The sequence below is a fragment of the Gopherus evgoodei genome, chromosome 12 (genome assembly GCF_007399415.2).
Source record: "Gopherus evgoodei ecotype Sinaloan lineage chromosome 12, rGopEvg1_v1.p, whole genome shotgun sequence".
NCBI lineage: Eukaryota > Metazoa > Chordata > Testudines > Testudinidae > Gopherus > Gopherus evgoodei.
In genome coordinates this window covers 31,188,188-31,208,980 of record NC_044333.1, presented here as the reverse complement: position 1 = coordinate 31,208,980, position 20,793 = coordinate 31,188,188, and the positions used below count along the sequence as shown (strand labels likewise).

The 20,793-nt window shown below is 41.7% G+C and overlaps 1 protein-coding gene across 8 annotated transcripts in view; it reads right to left on the bottom strand.

Moving 5' to 3' along the window:
- The window catches only part of WWOX (WW domain containing oxidoreductase), a 672,980-nt gene extending 654,742 nt beyond the window's left edge, over positions 1-18,238 (bottom strand). For all 8 annotated transcript variants that reach the window (XR_004002846.1, XM_030582110.1, XM_030582114.1 and 5 more), the window contains exons 1-4: positions 18,066-18,238; positions 14,161-14,225; positions 12,402-12,459; positions 5,713-5,891 (exon numbers count right to left, since the gene is read on the bottom strand). Coding sequence is in view for 7 of the 8 variants with exons in the window: in XM_030582110.1 (XP_030437970.1) it covers positions 5,713-5,891; positions 12,402-12,459; positions 14,161-14,225; positions 18,066-18,172 (409 nt within the window). In the remaining variant the exon portion in view is untranslated. The remainder of the gene's footprint in view (positions 1-5,712; positions 5,892-12,401; positions 12,460-14,160; positions 14,226-18,065) is intronic.
- Between the last annotated feature and the right edge of the window lie 2,555 nt (positions 18,239-20,793).

Sequence of the window (20,793 nt, the reverse complement as noted above, 5' to 3'; positions counted from 1 at the left end):
CCTACAAATATATAAACCACACCACAGTCTCCTTGATATTAAAAACAAATACTACTAAAAATATGGACAGTGTGTAATTTGGCAGAACTGATTACAAACAAAGTTGAAAATATTGTATCTTCTTATAGATCAGAACTCAATGAAACAACTAACATACTTCTCATATTTTGAACTTAAATGCTGATAATTAAAAACACATAATATAAATACTTTTTTGAATTTTTGTAATGTAACAAAAAACCACAGAGGAGGAAAAAATATAAAAGCTCTCTTTTGTTTAATATTTTCAAAGGTCAATACAGCCCTCTAGTGGGAAAAAACAAAAACAAAAAAAATTAAAGAATTATTTTTATTTGTATGCATGATACAAACTAAAGGACTCTTTCTTCGTAACCAAATTAGGATTCTAGTCCTGCAAAAACTTAACTATGCATTAACTATTAACTATGTATTGCAAGTAGTCTCACTGACGTTAAAAGAACTACTTTTTGTGTGAGTAAGTCTCTACAGGAACAGGGTCTGTTTCTGAAATTAGATGGGTTTATATTACAAGACCATTCATAGCTGAAGTTAAAATCAATCACAATATAGTGTTGCAGTACACCAATAATTAACATTTGTCTGACACAATATTTAGAACATGAAAATTCAGTCCTGGCTAAAACTAATCAAGACCTAAAGAATGTTTATCACATGGCTAGAAGAGATCTTTAAAATGAAAGGAAGAAAAACATTTCGTATTTACCATCCTCACAACATAAACACCAGCATTAATTTTAAAGACGTTGGTAAGTATTCACTCCCTGATAAAAATCTAAGTATTTTAGAAAAATTGCCTCAAGCGAAGCAACTAGTGGATATATTTAGTAAATTCTTTTCAACATAAGTTTTACATCTTTTCACTTATTCATTATATATTCTAAATATACCTCGGGGGGACAGACGGGACTATTTCTTGAATATGTTTTATGGTACCCTTTTTTTTTTTTTTTTTTTTTTTAAGACTAAGTACAACAAAATATATAAAGATATGGGAGAGCAGTCATTAGATAAAACCAAGAAATCTGAACATTAACAAGTTTTCCTCACAATGGAACCTGTAATGGCTTAATTGTTAGCTTTAAATAAGAAGATAGATGTTAAAGGAAATATCTGATGGGAGGGAGAAATAATTTGTTTGAAAGTTGGATATATTGAAAGAATTGAAGAAAATATACCACCACTTCTACAGCTAGTAGTACAGCCATAAACTGTTGAACTGTATGTCAGTTTACATCAAGTAAAATAAGGAACATCACTTTAAAAACTACACAAGTGTTCTGTAATCTTCACAACAAACTTCTGTAGTAGATATAATTTTTCCCTTTTTATAGATGAGCACAGAGGTCAAGACAATAAGTGAAATCCTTATCCTGTTAAAATCAATGGGAGTTTTGCCAAGGACTTTGATGGGGCCAAGATTTCATCCAATATTTCCCAACATGAGATCCTAAGGTTGAGCACAAAAATTAATACTCAGGTAACTAAATAAGTGGCTCAACTTTCAGAGGTGTATGGCACCTACAACTCCTAGTGGACTCTGTAGAAACTTTGTCCCTGTGAAAAATAGGCAACTTACTTAATTGCCCTCACACAGATTTAGTTGCTTAGCTTTTGAGGCCCAACTGTATATACACCTAGACTAAAGGCGAAATCTTGGCCCCTTCGAAGTCAATGGCAAAACTCCCACTGACTCCAATGGAGTCATGATTTGCAGTACTATAACAAAGTTTTTCAAACCTAAATAATCTGAAACTCTTGTCCAGAAAAGGATTGCATTCCCTAGAGTCTATGAATTGTAGTGACAAATCCCTGAATTATCTGACCTTCCTCAATATTCCCATGATAGTCAGAACATAGAAATTGAAAGTTGAATACACTTAAGACCCCAGAAGTCATTTTGTTTTTACACACTGTATCTTTATTTTTTCCTACTTTGCCCCTCAGTGACAGTGACATTATACACTTTGAAAGTGATTTTTTTCACATGCATTTACTAGATCAGGACGATTACACAATAAAATTCTAGTACTTAGTAACCTGCATAAGCTTCCATGTATTATACCTATTGATAAATTATTAGAAATAACTCAACAGTTTGGTTTTTTACCTTTAGCATAATCAACTGATTGTGTTGGTGAATGAAAGAAGGTTTTTATTCTGGGTTGTTTGGCGGTTTTTTCAAATTGCATTCTCGGATTTGTTTGAACTCCATCTTTTTTGCTTAACTCATTAATGTAAAATGTCAAAAAAGATACATTTGAGCAAAAAGAAACAAATGTAATGAGTTCAAAATATATGTTTGGTCTTTTGGAGCTAACTGACAGTCATTATGAAATAAACAAAGTTCCCTACCCATGATGCGCAGAAACTCCATTCACTGAGACAGTCAAATCAGTCTTTAAAGTATGTTGCAAACTGATTTTGATGAGAAGCCTTAATATTTCATTATTTAAAAAAAAAAAAAAAAACATTTGAGTGCTTCTGACCTTATGAAATTTCAAGCTGCGAAGGCTGAACAAGATTTTCTTTTAATCACTTTTTAGCTAGTGGAACACAGCAATATTTTCCTCTAGAACAGTGTTTCTCATGCTTGGGACGCCGCTTGTGTATGGAAAGCCCCTGGTGGGCCAGGCTGGTTGGTTTACCTGCCGTGTCCACAGGTCCGGTCGATCGCAGCTCCCACTGGCTACGGTTCACTGCTCCAGGCCAGTGGGAGCTGCTACAAGCGGCGGTCAATACATCTCTCGGCCCGCACTGCTTCCAGCAGCTCCCATTGGCCTGGAGTAGTGAACCAGGGCCAGTGGAAGCTGCGATTGGCCGGACCGGTGGACATGACAGGTAAACAAACCGGCCGGCCCGCCAGGGGTTTTCCCTATATCAAGCAGTGTCCCAAGTTTGGGAAACACTGCTCTAGAACATCCAATCACACTAAAAAACACAGAACAGAGTACTTTATTTTCAGAGCATTATACAACCACTAACTAATTAATCCTCAGAACACTCCTGCGAGATAGGGAAGTACTATCCCTGATGCATACAGAGGGCAAGTTACTTACCCAAGGCCCCACAGCATTACAGTGGCTGAACTGATTTCTAGTCCTATCTCAATCTTCTAGATAACCCCATCTCAACAGATCTTCAAGACTTACAAGATACATCCAAATGGACTGGAAAAGAACATTAGCAGCCATGCTCTATGGAAGCAAAGGAAGAGGGCTCCCCTTCACAGTAAGCAGTGAAGGAGAAAGCAAGCCTCACGCTTAGGCCTCACAAAATCAGGACAACTCAGGGTGCCCAAACAGCACAGGACTCTAACTTGATCCCCCTGTACCCACGTCCCAGTGGCCTCACCCTTGAAACATCTTGCTCTCTGGTAGCTGGTAACTAGTGCTGGATGTAGAGATGGAACCTGAAGTGATGTCGAAGACATTACAGTATCTGAGAAGTCTGAGGCTCATAGGCCATGTCTTCACTTCACGCATTCACATAGGATTCAAGTTCGACTGAGAAAAACCATCTGGACTTCAGGTTTTCTGAACCTTATCGTCACAATTTGAACCAGTACAGGCCCAACGTTTCGTTCACTCCATTAATGCCACTAATGTCATTTGTTGCATTACCCTGACTGTTGCAGAGGCTTTAAAACAAAGAGAAAGGTGGCTAAGGATCAGGTCACCGAAGGGGTCTTGATCATCCAGGTACAATCGAGTTGCTGAGAAGTCTGCTCTATGAGGATGAGAGAGTGCTGAATGTCAATTATTCTGTGCAGCCTTTTCAGATGCACTTTTGTAATTAATACTACAAGTTTTCCAGTCAGACAAGGAGCCTTATTTATTTGGCTATTTCCCACGATGAGGAAAATGCTCAAAATAAAAATGAGCAAACCACAAGACACTCAGATTTTCAAACAGTCCATATAGTTAGCCATACTTCCTGCCTAGTCTTGCACACCCACTTATGCTTCTATTCTCCTCTTAATATATAGCAGAGCCCATTTATCCATCTAACTGGGGCCAGGACAGATCGGATAATCAAAAATTCAGATAATGCAGAGAATGGGCAAATGCAAGGCTGCAGCGCCATCTAGCAGCCAAAGGAGAGATCGCCCACTTCTGGACCTGTGCGTGCTGGTAGTTCAGTTAATATGGAGAACCAGATAATGGAGAGTCAGATAAACAGGGTTCTAAAGTAATTTCCTGCTAGCTTGATAGGTTTATATAATAGCCATTGGTAGCAAGCACTTAGCTAAATACATGCACCGCGGGACTATGACCTCCCAGAAGGCAAGTTGGGTGGGGAAAAGGAAGAGGAACCACAATACAAATCCAGACATCCTCTCCAGATAACAACAGTTGCCTTTTACAAGCATCACAAATCTGGATGAGGTGTTAAACCCTTTGACTACAGTATCTCTATAGAAGCGTGGAATACTGTTTCACTCAACATGTTCACATGATAAGACTAACCTCACCTGGTTCAAGGTTAAAAGAGAGAAGAGCTAGGTTATTTCTGAGATACACGGTCTCAGATTATTAGCAATGGACTCAATTAAAAATACTCTAAAGGGGGGCAGGAGAAGCTTTGATTGATTTATCCCCCAAATTTTACATATTTTTAAATGTGCACCATTTGATTAAACAAATTTAGTTAATAATTATATAAGCAAATTTGCTGCATTAGGTAAAGCCAATTTAGAGTAGTACTGCAAGCTCTGGTAATGTTTACATAAATTTAAAGTTATTCAGTTAACGATATAAAATCTCCCAAAAACAAATTTAACCAGTAACTGACAATAAGAAAAGCTTAGAGCTTGTTGTAGCCTGAAAATACTATTTCAGAGAATGTTCCCTTTCAAATGATTCAAGGATGAACTGCACCAAAGGCAATTCAGACTGACACTTGGTCCAAAAATCCTTTCATTGTTCAAGAGAGCTGCAAGCTGGCCATGGGTTCCCAAGGTGCAATCTTAATTTTTTTTTTTAATTTAATCTGCTTCTGTTTTTTAAACAATAGCTATAATTTGCACAACGACTACAATTATGATGATTCTACAACTCAAAACGTAGACTACAAAAAGGACGAACAGCAATTTAAATTTTAAATAAAATTTTGGAGGGCTCAGTGGATTATCTGCACAGGCCTGAGAGAGAACCAAGTTTAATACCTAATCCCCATCCAACTGTGTCTCAGCAACTTTGGCTCCTCCAAAAAAATCAAACAGCAGAAACAGAAGAGATGTCTTGTACAATTTACTTTTACTACAAATCATAGCGGCAACGACTCAAACCAAGGTAGTGGCTGCGGCAGGGGGGAAAGACTGAGGTCTATGGGATCCTCTTCTGAGAGATAAGTAATTAAGCCCTTCTTAAATTTCATCAAAAAAAAATTTTTAACTATTCAGTAACTTAAAAAAATGCCTTAACTATACACTGTCTACACCTATTCCAATGCCACCATACAACCAACTACTGCAGAAGATGAATGATCAGGATGATTTGGGAGAACTAATTCTCCAAGCAACTTAATCTTAGTAATAATGGGTGTGAATTCAATCCAGAATTGAAGAGTGAATGTACATTTTTAAATATGACCTAACCAATGTTAGATCAAAACAACTTGCAACTAGATGAACCATAATATTTTACTCACTTAAGTGTCACATTGACCTACCTAGTCCAGAATTCGCTCCAGTGATTATAACCACTCTTTCACTCAAATCACGACCCTGAAGGATTTCCATTGCAGTACTGTTTCCATCATATCTCTGTCTAGTCGTAGACTTCACTGGATTATCTTCAACTGTAAATGCCAGTCTGGGGTCAAGGTACGTAGTCCTTTTGTTTATATGGCTGTAAAAATCAAAAACAAGATTTCAAACTAATTTTTGTTTCTTCTGTGCTGTGCAGTAAGGTTGCAAGCATTAGGGAAACACTGAAGTGTTGCCAATTTTCTACAATAAGCATGTCTGATTAATATCAAGAATGTTAATAACAGAACATGTGACTTGTTCTCTCCTTTTTACCTCAGGGACAAAGCCCTTTAAGAGTTATGACTTGTCTATACTTGAAATACTGCTGCAGCATAGACACTTCCACCACAAAACGGAAAGGGTTCTCACGTCACCTCAGGTAATCCATCTCCCTGAGAGGCAGTAGCTAGGTCAAAAAAATTATTCTTCCATCAACCTAGCGCTGTCTACACCAGGGGTTAGGTCAGTATAGCTACATCTTGTAGGGGTGTGCATGTTTCGTACCCCTGAGAGAGACAGCTATGCCGATATAAGTTCCCAGTGTAGACCAGCAGTCTCCCATAGCTAACTGCCATACCCAAACAGTCCAATCTCATGATAGCTGTACGGCTACTCTTTACTACAGACCAGTGGAAAGAGAGAGAACTCAGATTTTTTGAACGCTGTCATCGTTTGGCTGAAGTGAAATCTAGCTTTCCCTTTACTGCTGCAAGTTGGAGGCCTTTAAGATCAAAGAATAGAAACAAAATAGTCAAGTGCTTACTGATTCCAATATAGGATCGTTTATGCTACTTCCCACTTCTCACCACCTCATTTATCCTTGCTGTCTGCATTCTACTGTTCACAGCAAGTCATTCCAACATGTTATGCTTGCTTTTAAGTGACACGTGAGTGTAAAAATATTTAGCATTTCTAAGTGCAAAATTATCTTCATCTTCACTCTATTTGAGGTGGTCAAGGCACTTCACAAACGTTAACAAATTAAGCTTCACAACACCTATATAAAGTATATGAGGATTATGATACCCAGTTCACGGGGGGGGGGAACCAGAAGTGAGTCAAAAGAAGTTCAGTCTGTGGAGGAGCTGCAACTAAAACTCAGATCACACTTGGCTCAAATTCCAGTGCTTTAACCACACCTTCATCCGATCAAGGAACTGTGAAATATCCATCCATTGCTGACAGCTCTTTCAGGTAATATTTCAGTATTCCACAAAACCTCCACCCCCTTGTTAAGAAATGGCGGTTCCACTTTGTTGCACAATGAGATGTTATCCAAAAAGAGGGAGAGATGTGCTTGAGTCAGTTTTATTTCCACGTGATCTGTTAAGAAGCAATGGGGCAGGACGCAGGCTAAGCCAGGCTTATCTGAGAGTGCCTGCTTATATAATTCTCTCTCTCTCTCCAATGTGAGCTCTTTATTGCTTTGCTAGTGTCAAGTTCTGTTTACAATACGTTCTGAATTCCGATGTGCTCACTCTGTCAAAGTGAACTGGTAAGATGCTGCTGCACGGATTGCCCCCGCCCCGCTCACTGTGACTGGGTCCTGGAGGTGAAACCTGACCCCACTGAAATTAATGAGAACTCTGCCAATGTTCGAAAGGGCTATACCTCTGGACTCAAACTGTAGCAGGATCCACCACCACTCCACAGCCAAATAAGCTGGAGGAGGAACAGAAACAGTATCTTCATCCTTGGTCATAGCCTTTCCCCAGGAACAGCAGGACTAACCTGGCAGAGCAGTTGAGCCAAGTGAAATTCAGAATTTCTGTCTCAAAGGAAAAATTCCAGCATTTCAATTGAAATGTCCACATTTTTCACGAAACACAAACTCCCACAATTTCAATTCAGAAAAGATTAAATGGATGAGGGGAAAGCAGTGGACATGTTATTCCTTGACTTTAGTAAAGTTTTTGATACCGTCTCCCACAGTATTCTTGCCAGCAAGTTAAAGTAGTATGGGCTGGATGACTAGACTATAAGGTGGATAGAAAGATGGCTATATCATTGGGCTCAACAGGTAGTGATCAATGGCTCCATGTCTAGTTGACAGCCAGTATCAAGTGGAGTACCCCAAGGGTCAGTCCTGGGGCCGGTTTTGCTCAGTATCTTCATTAATGATCTGGAAGATGGCATGGACTGCCCCCTCAGCAAGTTTTCAGATGACACTAAACTGGGAGGAGTGGTAGATATGCTGGAAGGTACGGATAGAATACAGAAGGACCCAGACAAATTAGAGGATTGAGCCAAAAGAAATCTCATGAGGTTCAACAAGGACAAGTGCAGAGTCCTGCACTTAGGATGGAAGAATCCCATGCACTGCAAAAGACTAGGGACCGAGTGGCTAGGCAACAGCTCTGCAGAAAAGGACCTAGGGGTTACAGCGGATGAGAAGCTGGATATGAGTCAACAGTGTGCCCTTGTCGTCTAATGGCATTTTGGGCTGTATAAGTAGGAGCATTGCCAGCAGATCAACGGACATGATCATTCCCCTCCATTCGGCATTAGTGAGGCCTCATCTGGAGTACTGTGTCCAGTTTTGGGCCCCACACTACAAGAAGGATTTGGAAAAATTGGAAAGAGTCTAGCAGAGGGCAACAACAATGATGAGGGGGCTGGAGCACATGATTTATGGAGAGGCTGAGGGAACTGAGATTGTTTAGTCTGCTGAAGAGAAGAATGAGGAGGGATTTGATAGCTGCTTTCAACTACCTGAAAGGGGGTTCCAAAGAGGATGGACCTAGACTGTTCTCAGTAGTACCAGATGACAGAATAAGGAGTAATGCTCTCAAGTTGCAGTGGGGGAGGTCTAGGCTGGATATTAGCAAAAACTTTTTCACTAGGAGGGTGGTGAAACACTAGAATGGGTTACCTAAGGAGGTGGTGGAATCTCCTTCCTTAGAGGTTTTTAAGGTCAGGCTTGACAAAGTCCTGGTTGGGATGATTTAGTTGCTGTCAGTCCTGCTTTGTAGCAGGGGGTTGGACTAGATGATCTCCTGAGGTCCCTTCCAACCCTGATATTCTATGATTTTTAATGGAAACATTTTAACATTCCTGAAATTGAAGTGAACAGAAATGTTTCACTTTGAGTCACTTTAACATTAAACTGCATTTTCCTATTGTAATGCTTTGACTCTTGGGAACTGCATTTCAGAAGCCTGAGGCCTCCATTCTCCCCTCTGTGCCAGGCTCCCTATCCAGGCCACATTTCCCATGATGAATCAAGCAGAACTTGATCAGAGGGAAATCTACATTCGATTACGGGAGATACAGCCTGCCAGGGAGTGGAGCTCAGCCCAGCCCATAAGAGAGACCGGGGTTTGAACTATAACTCCCATAAAGCAATCTGCTGAAATGTGATGTTTTATTGAACTGATTCAAAATTCAATTCAATAAATCTTCAACAAAAAGTATTCTATTTTGGGTTGAACTGGCTGTATATGAAATACTTCATTTAGATTTCCCTCCCCAATGGGAAAAAAAGAAAGTCTGGCCAAAAAAAAAAAAAAAACCAAAAACAAAAAACAAACAAACATTCACCTCACCCACTCCATGGAAAATTTCTGTTTTGCAGAAACCGCATTTCCTGTCAGAAAATCATTCTGATAAAACAATTCTCAACTCATTTCTGATTAATGATCTTCACAACACCTGTGCTCCCCTTGTGTGAGCAGATTCTAGAGTATGGACTGTAAATATTCTCCCCTCTCTGCTGATTCATTGTTTACTGAAATTACCTCCCTTCTCCTCTCTACCAATGTCTATTCAAAGCCAGACTCAGAGGAAGGAAGGAACGATCATAAGGAATACTCTTTCCTCTTCCTGCTCCTATGACCTCACCCCTCCTGCTGTTGCCCCTTGTTCAACCTCTGTCCTTCCCCTTGAGCCCCCCACATCTTTTGGATTGTAAACTCTCTGGGGCAGGGATTGTTCCTTCTGTTTTTCACAGCATCCAACACATTTTGAGCACTACCATATTCTAAAAACAGACCAACCAACCAATTACGGAAGCGTGGCAGTCCATATAAGCAAAGTCACATATAGAAAGTGTGAAACAGGCTTTGCTTTACAAAAACTGATCCATATAATTATCTTTCTGAGCTGAGATCACAAAATCAAGTTCCTATTGAATTTCTTAAATTACTTTTCTGGCTAAAAAGAGACAGCCTCACCTACTCACACTTTGAAGAGGCAGGAATTTTGGTCTACCAGAGTCAAAATTTCTTGTATGAAGAATTCACAATTCTTTCTGTCCTGACTTTACAACAGAGGATATTAACATATCATTGGGTGTTCTCTTTGGGAACCCAATCTTTTGAATCACTCCATTATTATTATTTCCCAAATTTGTTTCTAGCTGGGAGAGGATCCTGGAAATCTATTGGTATCACAATTACAGTAACTCCTCACCTAAAGTCGCCCCGGTTAACACTGCTTCCTTGTTATGTTGCTGCTGAAATAGGGAACATGCTCGTTTAAAGTTGTGCAATGCTGTCATAAACAGATAGTTAAGGGTAATAGAACAGGAGTATTTCATATCTCTTTTGCCTGTAAAGGTTTAAGAAGTTCAGTGACCCTGGCTGTCACCTGACCAGAGGACCAATCAGGGGATGGGATACTTTCAAATCTTGAGGGAGGGAAGTTTGTGTGTGCTGTTAGTTTTTGGTTGTTGTTCTCTCTGGGTTCCGAGAGTGACCAGACATGCAACCAAGTTTCTCTCCAATCTCTCTGATACAGTCTCTTATATGTCCAGAATAGTAAGTAATAGGTAGATAAGGGGAGTTAGGCTAATGTTTGTTTTCTTTATTTGCAAATGTGTATTTGGCTGGAAGGAGTTCAAATTTGTACTTGTATACTTAGGCTGGGAGGGTATTCCCAGTGTCTATAGCTGAAAGACCCTGTACCTATTCCATCTCAAATTTACAAAGATAATTTTTTACTGGTTTTTCTCTCTTTAATTAAAAGCTTTTCTTGTTTAAGAACCTGATTGTTTTTTTTATTCTGGTGGGACCCCAGGGGACTGAGTCTGGATCCACCAGGGAATTGGTGGGGAGAAAGGAGGGAAGGGGGAGAGAGAGGTTAATTTTCTCTCTGTGTTAGGATTACTTTCTCTCTCAGGGAGAGTCTGAGAGGGGGAGAGAGGAGGGGGGAAGGTGGATTTTCCTCTCTGTTTTAAGATTCAAGGAGTTTGAATCACAGTGATCTTCCAGGGTAACCCAGGGAGGGGAAGCCTGGGAGAGGCAATGGTGAGGGAAAGGGTTTACTTTCCTTGTGTTAAGATCCGGAGGGTCTGGGTCTTGGGGGTCCCCGACAAGGTTTTGGGGGGACCAGAGTGTACCAGGCACTGGAATTCCTGGTTGGTGGCAGCGCTACAAGTACTAAGCTGGTAATTGAGCTTAGAGGAATTCATGCTGGTACCCCATCTTTTGGACACTAAGGTTCAGAGTGGGGAATTATACCATGACAAATGGTCACTTGTAACATTGTTTGGCAGCCGCCTGCTTTGTCTACTGCTTGCAGAAAGAGCAGCCCTTTGGAGCTAGCTGGGGAGGGCTTGGAACCAGGGTGGACCGGCAGCCACCCAGCAGGCTATCAATTGTCAGGCAGTTCAGCTGTCCCTCCTCCCACTGCCTTGCGCTGCTCCTGCCCTCTGCCTTGGAGCTGCTCCCCAGAGCCTCCTGCTTGCTGTGCAAGGTGGGGGGAGGAGGAGCGCGAAAGGGGTGCTAATGTCAGGATGCCCCCCCCCCACTCCTTTACTCCATTCACAGAGCTGGGGGTGAGGGGGACACACAACAGGGCTCAGGACAGAGGGAGCTTGCTGTCAGCAGCTGCTGTCTCAACTTGCTGATCTAGTTAAAAAGGCAGTGTATTTAAAGTGGGATCAGTGTACTTAAAGGGGAAATGCGTGTCTCTCTCTCACACGTATGGTGTGTGTCTCTGTCTCTCTCTGCCATGCTGTCTCCCCTCCCTCCATTCATGCGAACTTTTAGAGTGTGAGGCTACATTAAAAACGTGTTAACCCTTGAGAGCTCAGCCGAGTGCTAGTTCATCATTTAGCAACAAGGCATTCCCTGGGAAATATCCCACCCCTCCTTCCACCTCTGACTCCCCCCACATCTACCAAGCTTCACAATCATCATTGCTGTGTACAGTATTAAATTGTTTAAAACGTATACTGTGCGTGTATATATCAAAATAGTCTTTGTCTGGTGAAAAAAATTTCCCTGGAAACCTAACCCCGCCATTTACATTAATTCTTATGGGGAAACTGGATTTGCTTAGCATAGTTGTGCTTAAAATAGCATTTTTCAGGAACATAACTAAGACATTAAGCAAGGAGTTACTGTATTGTGTTATAGAATTAAGTTTTAATCACTCAATTCTGCACTGCAAGTTTATACTTATTTTGACATGAAACAAATTTACTAACTTGGTGGGGAGGGGAGATTTGTTACATGCCTAAAAGTTTAAAATGTTAAGTTTTTGTTTACAGGTTTCTGTGTATTTAACTCAAAGAATCATAGTATTGCAACTCACTTGACTGATCATAAATCTTGTATGTGTCATCATCCCTCCTATTCATTCATGATCTATGTTTTCAAGTACTTACTCCACAAAGTAGACTTGTCCGTTTTCATCTGTTTCTTGCTCCCACCCATATGGCAGATCTAGAATACAGAAAATATAACTCCTGGCATTGCTGAATATGGGAAACATATACAAGCATTTCCATCCCTAGTACTCCTACCTGCTTGACTTGTACACTGAAGCTAAGTTTAAAAACAAGAACTGCTCACAAACCATCAAAACAAAGGAAAGGTTCTCAGATGAAAGGTATAATATTCAGGAGATCTAGAATAAATAATATTGTGTGGCATATGGTCATTACTAATGAGGATATAGAGATGTTTGCAGGAGGCTAGTAATCCTTTCACAAAATTACTTCACTTGCAGTACAAACCCACATGATTTGATCTTGACTTGTAATATGTTGCACATGTCCCATGCATTTTGGGCAGAGCTGATGTGAATGCACGATCAAGTACAGCAGCTATCAAAATACTGGATTCTCCAATATTGTATATAATGCACATTACATATATGAACATGAGAATAAGCCCCAGTGTATGGCAGACAATACCGTTATAGGAGGTGAAATGTTAAAGGAAAGAAACGATAAAAAGTGTAACAGAATATTTTCCTACAAACCAAATCTTATTATAAAATACTCATTAAAATGTTGAAATCAAGGAATTTTCCTGCTATTTCAAAGAAGCTAAACTTGGCTGAAAATATGAGCTGTAATTCATCAGGGTGGTGGTTCAAATATACTGAAAACATTCCAATTAGGTATGTGCACATTATTGACAATATATGAGACACCAGCAGCACATGAACAGCCTATCCCTTTCTTTAATGGCTTTAAAGATTTTACTGACACAATAAAAGATCACATAAAAAAACCTCAAATTTAGTAATGGAGTCCCTCCTTGGCATGCCTATTTATAATGCTCTCATCCTCCCGCCCCAACCAAAAAGTTACGAATATCCCTTTAATATTAATCTACTGAATATGTTAATATGCATCATCTAGCCTTAATGCAGGACTGTTTCTCAGTATATATAAAACTTTGCCTCCTTTAAAATACACTGTTTTTATTTATCCTCTATATTTATTGAAGCTTTCCCCTGATCAACAATCTTCTTGCTAAGCAAGATGAGATCATACTAGTAAATGAGGGATTTTATTCTCTCCAGTGCTGGAGCTGGGCTACCACAGGCGAAGGGAGGTTTCAGGGAACCAGTCTGGGTTCCTTGATTCTCAAAGCACGCTAACCTGAGCCACTGACAGAAGGTCCTTAAATGGGCACTTTCCCAGTGGCAGATTACTGAAGTTCTGCCACGCTCTCTTCCTGCCCACTCCTTCCTTGACATATACCTAGCCCAGGTGTGAGAGACATGGAACAGTCTGCGGCACTGGCAGGGAATTCTCCTACACAAGCAGAATTCTGTGCTGGCATTCGCATCTGAAATAAGGACCCTTTGTGTCACCCAAGTGGCGGAAAGAGGCCATAACACAATTCACGAATCTTGCCATGAGTCTCTGCGTCCATTACAAGGACAGTAAACAGAAGACCTTGGCACTTCTGCCTATTCTTTGCCTTTATGTAGAAATAAAGTCATGTAAACTAATCCACATGCACAGGCCCCCGGCAAACATGTCGGGCCCTGGTGAATCAACAGGGCTTTACTTATATAAAGTAGCTGACAGGATTGAGACCAAATACAACATAAATCGGCCATCTAGATCCTCCATCCATTCTGATCATTACTTGTAACTTACTGTGTTACAAAAGCCCAACACAAACCTCCTGCAACGCGTTTTCTCTTTCCAGATTTAGGATGCTCCCATTGGGTTTTCTCTTCAAGATGACTGTTTAAAAAAAAATAAAGGATAATTAAAGAGTAACTTAAAGATGCATTTCTATTATTTACCTGCAATACAATATATCACCATAGTAGTGTTCCTCTGCAATCTGATTATATCTTTCTGTGGTGTAAACCTCTGAGGAAAGAAATATATTCCCCATACATATTAATAATATCCCCTCCGTTTAAAAGAAGTTTCACGAGTGCTGCCTCAGGTAACTAGATTCTATGGCGCCAGGCCTTTGAGAAAAACCTAGTCACACAGAACAGAAGCCACTACAATTGAAACACAAGTTTGGATCCAAGCCTCATTTCTCAGGCTGGCAGGGAGCAAACAACCCCTCTGGATGATTAAAGAGCAACATTAACAGACTCAGAGATTGCGTACAAAAGCCGCTGGCCTTAAAGGGAAGAGCACGAAACATGCCACCATGAATGGGATCCACAGGATTCCAATGGGAATACATAATAGAAAAGTTTGAAGTCACAAAAATCCCTTTCAAACTTTTGCCCAAGAAATTTTCATATGTAAGATGTGATGTAAAAAAGAGTTGGAACTTCCACCTTAGCAAGTGGAAGTCATAGCAAGTCTTAAAAGAAATTTATCAGTGAGCCCAAAGGGAGGAACAGTAGTTAATTATAGGCCAGCAAACCACTGATTTATTCATTACTTAGTTATTTAATAAGATGGAAGATAGCACTAGATGGGATATAATGCCATTATTCACTTGAAAAATATTCATTTGAACAGATCTAACAATACCACTTAGCTTTCTACATTTGAGCTCAGGTAAACAAGCAGGGCCAAATTAAAGCATATAGATTATAGACCCATGCTTACAACACCAGCTTGTTATTAAATCAGAATCTCTTCATCTAAAAGATAAAGGGCATTTCTAGCCCCCACATCTGGGAAGAAAAGCTTGAAAGCATGCCTCAAGAGTAACTGCTGCAGTGGTGTCTGCCCAAGTCTGCAGGCAGCTAGAAACAATGGCTCTGTGAGGTCTGACTTGACCCTGGATCTCAATAGACATGCTAACCCACTGCTCTGGGGGCCTCTGCAAACACCACCTGAGCAGAAGAAAGAGTAGGATAGACTAGAGATGTTTACCTAAGATGAAACACTCCAGCAGCTGGATTAAGTTCTGTTGCTGCATCCCTGATACTGCTTGTGCATCTCAGTGGGAAAGAAGAAAGAGGATACCTTCTAATACCGCAGGAGAAAGAAGGGGCTCCATTCCACTGCCCCTCACTCTCTACCAGTGTGTGTGCATACTAGAAATATTGATAGCGTGATCACATTTGTACAAAAATTAATGATAGGATCAATATAAATTTCTGACACCCATGTATGCAGAGGAATAATACTAGTTTACAGTGCATACTGGTAAGTTACTAGAATACTTGGTCAAGACACATGCAGTATAAAGTTAGATATTTCTGGTAAAGGGAGAAAATACAGGTACATGTTAAGGCTACTGTCAGCAAAGTAAACTTATAGGAAGAACTGTGAATAAATAAGACCCTGAGCATGCAAGACCTGTGAGGATGCAGAGCCTTTAGATCTTATTTCCTATACATGGCAAGTGTAACATTAATTAAGAGGATAACAGGTTATTTAAAAAAAATTGCCATATAAATATCAGAGACCAAAATATAATTACAAATCAAACATTTTCTTTAAAAAAAAAGTCAGCAATATTTGCATATATTGGGTCAGATTTTCAGCTGGTGTAAATATGCACAGCTCCACTAACTTAAATAGAGCTAACCCAACACCAGCTAACAGTCTGACCCACTGAGTGAATTCTTTTGCATAAGGTACTTCGCCTGTGGTTTAGCATATTGTTTTAAATTATTGGAAAAAAAATAAAATATGTATGTGTACACACACATACATATATACACACACATGCCAGATCTATACTAGGAGTGGTTTACCAGTATAGCTATACCAGTATCCCACACCAGGAAAGCATTCCTAGTGTGGCCACAGCTTATATCAGCGAAACTGTACTTAGTCTTGGTATAGCAGGGGTTCTCAAACTGGGAGTCTGGACCCCTCAGGGAGTCACAAGGGTATTACATGGGGGGTCGCGAGCGGTCAACCTCCACCCCAAACCCCGCTTTGCCTCCAGCATTTATAATGGTGTTAAATATATAAAAAAGTGATTTTTTTTTTGCAAGGGGGGGTTGCACTCAGAGACTTGCTGTGTGAAAGGGGTCACCACTAAAAAAGTTTGAGACCGCTGTGGTATGGCTTATTACAGCCTCCCGAAAGAAATAAGCTATGGCAGCAAAACTGAAGTTTTGTCACTCTACACTAGGGACTTTTGCCAGCACAATTATGTCTGACAGAGATCACATGCATAGGATCTTACTTAAAAACATGCTAGTAATGATTACCAAAAGTTGGGCTCACTGAAGTTGGTGGGAATAAAGAAAAAATTAAAATCTAGATGGAATAATTTAGTTTGTGGAGAAGAATTTTTTTTATTTTTTTTTAATTCTCCTCACATGCTGGACAAGCTAGGAAGTACACTGGGGAGTGCAGAAGTAGGGAGAAGAGAAGTCATTTGACAGTACATAGGAGAAAACACTGCCACTACATTGTTTTCTTTCCACAAAGGGAGATCATGCTAGCATTATAACCGGAGCCATCATTCAGACTTCAATACAGATTGACTCCACGGCCATTCCATTTAAGGGAGCCTTAATAGAAAAGTGGGGAAATTCCTCTCACAAGTCAGCCCTGTAGTGCATCTGCTCTTGCTAAATGCCCAGAATATGGCAATGTCTAGGCTTAACATTTTCATAATGGCACAGGGTGGCAGCTATGGGCCCATGAATCACCCAGCCAAAACTCTGGCAAACCTCAACATCCAGATTGAGCTACACCCCTATTTATCACTTCCAATAGCCACCCACCCACAGAATATTATGGAACCTGTTTCTCCTCTCCTCCTGCACAGGACAAAACTGAGAGCATCATGATCCCTTATGTAGGACACTATTGCCCCAGTATATATACACAAATATCCCAAAACATATGAAAGTTCCATCCCCAGCCCAAAAACTGTACAGCAATATTGCCCCCAAACATGCCCTGTGTTACAGCCCTCCCAGTGGAGTTTACTGCTTTTACGTAGAGCTCTATCGTTACCACTTACCAGGTAAGAAACTACAGCTACACCTACATATACTTAGTACTGCACTTATTGATCCCCACACATAAAGCAGAATTTATCCCATTCCCCTTATCCCAGTCTCCCCTGATGTGTAGGGCATTCCTGCCCCCTTCCCTTCTCTGTATCCAAGGTATTTATTTGCCCCCTTCATCACCATAGTACCTTACTGCACCTCACACACACTAGTAGATCTATCACCCCAACACCCCATGAGGTAAGTATCAGATCAGGAAACTGACATGCAGTGAAACAGGTGACTTAACTAAGTCCAGTTCTCACGACCCACCCTCCCACATAGAGCTCTCTGCCCCACCCAAGTTTATGTTTGTGCTATTCTGTGTAAGGAAGAAGCAGCTCCCTGCCCCCGCCCACACACACACCCTTAGGAAAGGCAGCAAGGATAGATGCAAAAGGCAGCTACTGTGTCCTTGTGCCCCTCCGACCCCCGGGGCGGGAGGGGGAGGGGGAGGGGGAGGGGCAGCTCCGTGCCCCTCCGACCCCCGGGGCGGGAGGGGGAGGGGGAGGGGGAGGGGCAGCTCCGTGCCCCTCCGACCCCCGGGGCGGGAGGGGGAGGGGCAGCTCCGTGCCCCTCCGACCCCCGGGGCGGGAGAGGGAGAGGGGTCAGCAGGGTCCCGGCGCGGCGGGTGCCCCCTTACTTAGCATAATAAACCCAGCCGTCCTTGGTGGTCCGCTCCTCCCAGCCGGGCGGCAGCTCCTCCTCGCTGTCCGTGTCCTCCAGCCCCGCGTACTTCAGAGCAGCCATTGGGCCGAGAGGATCCAGCCAGCCCCAGAGCAACTCCCACCGACCCGTTCCTTCGAGGCTCCGCCCCTTCCGGTGGACTCCGCCAATCGGGTGGTGAGGGGAGCCCGCTGCCCCCTGGGAAATGTAGTCCGGACAGGAGGGGCGCGCCGCGCAGGTGGTGTGCGTGAGGCGGGCGCAGGGAGCCCCACTGCTGCAAATAGACACGCTCCCCGGGCGCTGCCCAGCTTGCAGGTACAGCGCCCACACCTTGGCTGTAAAGCCGCGATTCTCAGCCCGCCTCTCCTTGGTGCTGTTGCATGAGGGCTGGGCTCACAGTCTGCCTGAGCGCGAGTGCAGCTCTCACGCTGGTGCCTCCAGGGCGGCTCAGCGTTTGTGCGAAAGCGCCAGCTCATGTTGGAATCGTGATGTCTTCTGACTCTTTTCACCTGCAGTACAGAGTGAGAGCGGAGAAAAGCGTGAAGTCAGTGGAGCCTAAAGGTTCAAAAACCCAAATCAATTGTAGCACTTAAGAAATCCTCATTTTAAGCCAGTTTCATCATTTAGGGGATTGGTTGTATATGGTAGGTTGGTGCAATTGGAAAATACTAAGACCCACTGCATTAAATAATCAAACAAGATAGTTTCCAAATTGCATGTTGGCATCTGATCATTTTTCATTGCTCTTCTCTGAACACATAGAGGAGGATCACTGAGCTTGCTAACTTTTGTACACTAATGGGTGCCACAGGTTTACGCTACTTGATGATTTATTTAATCGCTTTTTGGTTAGAAGGAAAAATCATTGACCACGACTTTGTTCTAGACCACTTTTTTGCTCTATTTGCCCATTTTAGTTTCTGTAGCTGCCAGGCCAGCATTGCATTACCTTGCCCTTAGTGGGCTAGAAATACATTTGCCAGTTCCTCAGAGCTAACAATTGCATCCAAAATGACACTTGGATAGGTCTCAGCCCCTGCCTTCACTTTACTGCAACTTAGGACTACTCTGCATGGCCAGTGCATGGCCCATTTCCCAAGACTGGGCAGCAGGATGACTGCAGTGATGTATGGCTATTTGCTGACGATGATGACTATTGTGTCCCCTTTGTATTAACTCTCCAGCCATTCATTCAACTTTGAATCACGGAGAGTAAATGATCATGGCGACATATGGTCATGGTCTAGTGATCAATGTGTAAGCCACCTAGTAGCTGAGGGCAAACAGCCAAGCAACATGCTTATAGTGGAAGCAACCAAGAGATACAATAACTTGTCAGGGGCTAAGGTTATTAGACCACAGTAGTAATACTGTTAGTTAGTACCATCATATTGTTACTGCTTGTTTTTAGGCAAGAAATAATCTCTCTGTTTCTTTCTCTAGGATTTGTTAGAATAATACTTTACACTTCTATAGCAGCTTTTATCCGAAAGTATCAAAATGCTTAATATTTGTTAATATATTAAGTTATAACACACCTCCTGGGTGTGGTGTTATCCCTCACTGGGGTGTTGGGACACTGAATCACAGCAAGATTAAGTGACTAGGTTGAGGCCACACAGTTGGTATGTGGTGGAACCAGGAATAAAAGTCAGATGCCCAGCCCTGGGCTTTAAACACAAGACCATACCTTTCTTTGTGAAAGCAAAGAATAGGCCTCAGGACAAAGGAACAACACAAAAGCAAGTTTCATTATTAAAGAAAAGTTAAGTTATTTTCCTGCCATAATGAAGTTAAGACAACATGAGCACACGCTTTGGCAAAAGATTCAAACAATGGAGAAATTTATGACCACAGATTAGAGCTTGCCAAGACCTCCATTTGGACTCAGAACTAGGATATATACCTTACTCATAGCTTACGTAGCGCTCAGCCTGGTATGGTATCAATATACCATAACTTTCTTCAGGGAAAAATCTCCTCTCTTTGGTGGCTTCAGACCACCTAAATGAGCAGTCTCCATAGGCTCCTTTTTCAGATCTGTGGAATCGGAAATCCTGATAACTATACATAGTAATCAGGTCTGCTGCCTGTGAACATTTGTAATGTCATGGGTCATCAGTGGGGTCAGAACCCAGGACTTTGGTCTGGTAAATACCGATAGAGTCTGGAGTAATTGGGATATAGGATTTGTCTCCTGTAACAAAGTCCGTCTCTCTAAGAGAGAGACACTCAGAGTCTGTGTTAAACAAAATGTCTTCATTCTTCTGCTAATCATTTTCTGTTGTTCTTCAGCCTCTTCCTCCTCACAGTCATTCCTTGAATGAGTGAGCAATACAGACTGCTGGGCTGCAAATGTAATTATTGGAGATTGCAGCAGATGGCACTGTAGATAAAGAAATAAAGTTGAATATGCACTATTGGCGCTATACAGCTCACCTGCTCCCCAATAATTGCATACCCTACCTGTCTGTCTGCAAAGACTTAAATTAGTTCCTGGCCTGCCCTTCCATCACTTTGAAGGCCTGTTTGAGAAGTGACACTGAAGCAGTTCCTCATGTCAGTCAGTCATAAGAGGTGTTGGCTATGGATGTGCCAATTTTTACAGCAGAGAACTTATAGTAGCAGGGCTGGGAGTACTGAAAAGCACTGCAACAAGCTCCCTGCTGGGTGCAGGCATCCAAAAGGGAAGGGGCACTTCAGTG